At 35.8% G+C, this 4,520-nt stretch overlaps 1 protein-coding gene across 1 annotated transcript; it reads left to right on the forward strand.

Annotated features, from left to right (window-relative positions):
- Nucleotides 1-960: 960 nt before the first annotated feature.
- Nucleotides 961-3,894, forward strand: LOC134670552 (uncharacterized). The gene is made up of 2 exons (XM_063528361.1): nucleotides 961-1,317; nucleotides 3,418-3,894. Exons 1-2 carry the CDS (start codon nucleotides 961-963, stop codon nucleotides 3,892-3,894), a joined length of 834 nt encoding a protein of 277 aa, XP_063384431.1.
- Nucleotides 3,895-4,520: the final 626 nt, after the last annotated feature.

The raw sequence follows: 4,520 nt of genomic DNA on the forward strand, positions 1-4,520 counted from the left end.
TTTAAACCGCCTTCAAACAAAGAGCTAACTCCCAGCTCGAACTGTCACGCTCAAAACCAGTAATTTCAATAGAACTTTCATGCAAACATGCACCTTAAAATCTTAACCTGTAAGTTCAATTTTCAAGTTCATTTGTTTTTGACATGCCGCTTTATAGTTTAGGAGGGCAGAACTCGAACTGCCAAGTACCGCCGCGGCGTCATTTAAAAAATAAAAATGTTTTAAAATTCCTGAAGTTGGCGGGGAATCCCGCGGAACTCGGCTTAGCAGTTGGGAACTTTCAATCGGCGTTAGGGATATTAAGGCGAGGTTTCTTGGAGCGTAAGGCTGATCATAAAAAGCCAGTACTTATGTTATTACGTTTCATAATAAGTAAGTACCTTAAAATTTTATTTTTGTTATTTATAATTGTAAAAAAATAAAAGTATTAACAAAATAATTAAACTAAACATTAAAGTACCTTACCTAATAACTAGACCTACTTACTTAGTTTAGTACTTACCTAATTATTACCTAAATATAAAAAAAGTTTATAATTTTTAGGCCTTGTAGGACTTTTTTATTATTAGGTACCTTCTACTACACCTACTTGACTTCTACGTCTTAATAAAATAAAGTAGGAGTTGGTTTTTCTTAATATCTGTAACTAAAAATACCTATTATTATGTAATGAAACTAGTGGGAGGAATTAAATAAATGTTGACATTAAGTTCGGCATACAATAGCGAATTTGTCTCATCATATAAAATTTAACAATAACAACGTTTATTGATCATAATTCCTAATCAACTGACGCAGATAGTCAGTTCAAAATTGAATGCCTCGCGCTATCTATTGTGATCAATCTTGATTGACAGCTTGATTGATGGGCTATTTCGTCACGAGCGCCGATCGTAATCACGATTTTGTGCGCATGATCAGATCGCGGTGGCGCTGGCGTCAGTCGAGGCTTGGCCGCTAATGGAGACGGACGCGCTTGTAACGCTGCCCGCGGAAAAACCTACGCTTGACGAACAGTTTATAACCGAATTCGAGACTCTCTCGGAACTATGGAACTCCCAGCATACGGATTACACGAACAAACTAAAAAGGCAGAAAGGATACAATAAGTTATTGACTATTTTTAAAAGATACAAGCCGAATGCCACGGTGGATGATGTGAGGAAGAAAATAAACAGTTTGAGATCGAATTATAGGCGGGAGTTGAGAAGGATTGCGGAGACGCATAGAAACGGGGATGTTTACACGCCAAGGTCGAAGTCGTTTAAGCTGCTTAGTTTTTTGTATGACACGGAGATGCCAGATTACACTGAACAGGTAAGTATATGTTATATGTAACGTTCTATGAAAATGGAACTTATTGTCGATGGTGCTTACGCCATTATTAACGATGCTCCGATATAAATACAATGCCGCTCGACGCTGTGCGGCGTAAGAGCCATCTACAATAAGATCCCTTTTCATAATAGATAATGCCCCATTGACGATTTTAGTGGAAACTAAACTTATGGACCGGCCAGATACTTAAGCCTAACCATAGCCCCTTAACTACTGCTACGATCAAATTTTTAATCCTAATAATAACTAGGTACTTACTTACTTAAAAATAAATCTCACTCATGGATTTCAATGGGGTTGCCCGTACGGTGCATCCCAAGTAGCATTGCAAGCTGTATATAAGCTGTATTAAAGTTTATTTGTATACTATAAGCTGTACAGTTAGGCTGTACAAAGGCTCTATAAGCGCTTATACAGCCCTTATAAGTAAAAAAAGGGCCCAAATTATACAGCCTTTGGCGTTATTAGAGCTGTAGAGTAGCTGTATAAGCAATACATAAGCTGCATAATAGCTGCATTACAGCTATATTTCGGTGTAACAGGAAACCTTAACACTACAGATAATCTCTTATAAGTACGATATAAGAATATAAGTTTTAAATGAGTTATAAGAAAGAATTACAAGAGAATAATAATCATTTAAGAAACTAAAATGTCTTAATCTTGTTAATTCGTAATATAGTAATGGCGACAATAAAGTGTTATAGTGGATGGTAAAAGTAAAAGTAAATATTATACAGGACTTGAATGGAATATTACATTATTGGTAAGTGCCGATTATTATTTATTGTGAACCTGTGTATCTTTTCTGGCAAAATATTTACGCGCCTGCAAAATAACAAAGAGAAACCATAAGGAAAATATCAAAAATCGGTAAAGTTACTGTTTGTTTTTAAGGTTAGAGTATCAAAAATATTTATAAATATTAATTCTAAGGCTAAACAATTTATTTTAGCTGGTAATCATAACACGGCGTTAGTCTGCTAAATATTTGCAAGTATTTCTTTAATTATATTTACAAATACGTTTTTTTTTTATTGTAAAATGGCGACAATTTTTAAACAGCCTACAGGATAGTTGGAGAGCATTATAATCTTAGTAGCTGTGCTGTGTAATAAATGGAGTGTCTTTTACAGCTTTTGTAATTAAAACAGCTTTATAATAGAATATTTGTATTCGTTTGGCTGTATTTCGGTTCTCCGTACATAAGTTATAATTCTCTTTAGAGATCCGTATAACAAATAAAAAACCTGTACTGTAACTGTCATATATTCCTTTAGTGTTATAATACACTTATTTTCAGAAATTATTACACTACTATACTTATACGAGTGTAAAATTACGCCAAAAGATTGTTATAAGCGACTCTATCAGTAATACAGAAAAAAGCTGTACTATAGCTGCCATTTATTCATTTGGTTTTATAATACCCTTACAGACAGAAGTTATACAACTACTATTCTTATAGGAGAGTAAGATTACGCCATAAGAAATAGCTTTAAAACGGGGTTGACAGATACATTTGTACAGCTACAAGTGCCAAGTGATACTACAATACAGCCTGTATACAGCTCTTACGATAAAATTAGCTTGTAGTGTTTCACAACACTTAATGTTTTAAAACGGAGTTGACAGATACTTATGTACAGCTAAAAGTGCCAAGTGTTACTACAATACAGCCTGTATACAGCTTTTACGATAGAATTAGCTTGGAATCTCTCACAACACTTTTAGTTTTATAGTAGATTTTTTATATTCTGATAAAGCACCCCATGCTTCCGCAGAATCCTTTATAATGATTTTATACAGCTTGAGCTGTATAATGTCTATAAAGTACCTTTTATACAGCTTAAATCTTTTCTGACACTCTTATACGTCCCTTAAATCACTCTAAGTTCTTAATTGGCTGCTATATTGATGTTGCCGACACTTCCATGCTACTTGGGATTTTACTTAATTATGGCGCCAGCATAGGTTTTACCTTTTCAATCCAAATAGAGTATTTTTTTAATGTTACGGTCTGGATGCTAGCTCTTTTAGCCAAATCTCGAACAAATTCAACATCTTAATTTATTTCAGAGCCCTCAGACAGTGGATGTGTTTGTAAAATGCGAAGAACCAGAAACAACGGAGCGCCTACATCTTTCAATGTCTCCCGTCAACGATTCCTTCGACTACAACAGCGTATCACCTACAACACAGACCAAAGACGACCACCTTTCTACCAGTCAACCAGCCTTTCTACCAGTTCAAAGCCCAATGTATAAACAAGTTCAAAATCCTTTACTACAAACTGATGAAACATTTAACTACAATAGCATAACAACACAAACCAAAAGCGAAGCATGTCAAGCGTTTCTCTCAACAGCTCGAAATCAACACCAATCTTTACAGCACACTACAGCTTGGTCACTAGCGCACATTTGGTCGCAGAAGCTGGACAAAATGGAACCGATGCAAAGATTATTGGCAGAGAAAGCTATCAATGATGTGTTGTTTGAGGCGGAATTGGGGAATTTGAACAGGCATTCTGTTAAGATTAATGAATGTAACTAGGGGGAGAAATAGGAATATTAAATTTAATCAAGCATTTTCTAAGGGTTTTATTTTTAACTCACGGATGACTCACGTTAGACCGGGCCGTGCTTCCGGAGCTTCGTTTTCTATAGAAAGCACCACGTGATCACCGATCAGACCTCATAGAAAATGACATGTCGGACGCCATAGTCTAATAAAACATGGTCTTCTCTTCCTAGAATGACACAAGCCTACGTCACAATAACATTGCCACTTTGTATAGCGCTTTTGCATACTATTATAAATAAATAAATATTATAGGACATTTTTACACAAATTGACTAAGCCCCACAGTAAGCTCAAGAAGGCTTGTGTTGTGGGTACTCAGACAACGATATATATAATATATAAATACTTAAATACATAGAAAACAACCATGACTCAGGAACAAATATCTGTATCATCATACAAATAAATGCCCTTACCAGGATTCGAACCCGGGACCATCGGCTTCATAGGCAGGGTCACTACCCACTAGGCCAAACCGGTCGTCAAATTATAATTATAGCTATAGGGAGTGCTCCCGGTACTGATTTTCTATACACATACAGTACCGGAACCGGGAATTCCCGGTTCTCGCCATATAAACTCAGTAACGCGAGCAT

Source organism: Cydia fagiglandana, chromosome 14, assembly GCF_963556715.1.
Source record: "Cydia fagiglandana chromosome 14, ilCydFagi1.1, whole genome shotgun sequence".
Classification (NCBI taxonomy): domain Eukaryota; kingdom Metazoa; phylum Arthropoda; class Insecta; order Lepidoptera; family Tortricidae; genus Cydia; species Cydia fagiglandana.

Coding starts and splice junctions, on each gene's coding strand:
- LOC134670552 (XM_063528361.1), top strand. CDS start 961: ATGGAGACGGACGCGCTTGTAACGCTGCCCGCGGAAAAACCTACGCTT. Junction 1,318..3,417: donor TGCCAGATTACACTGAACAG/GTAAGTATATGT, acceptor AATTTATTTCAG/AGCCCTCAGACAGTGGATGT.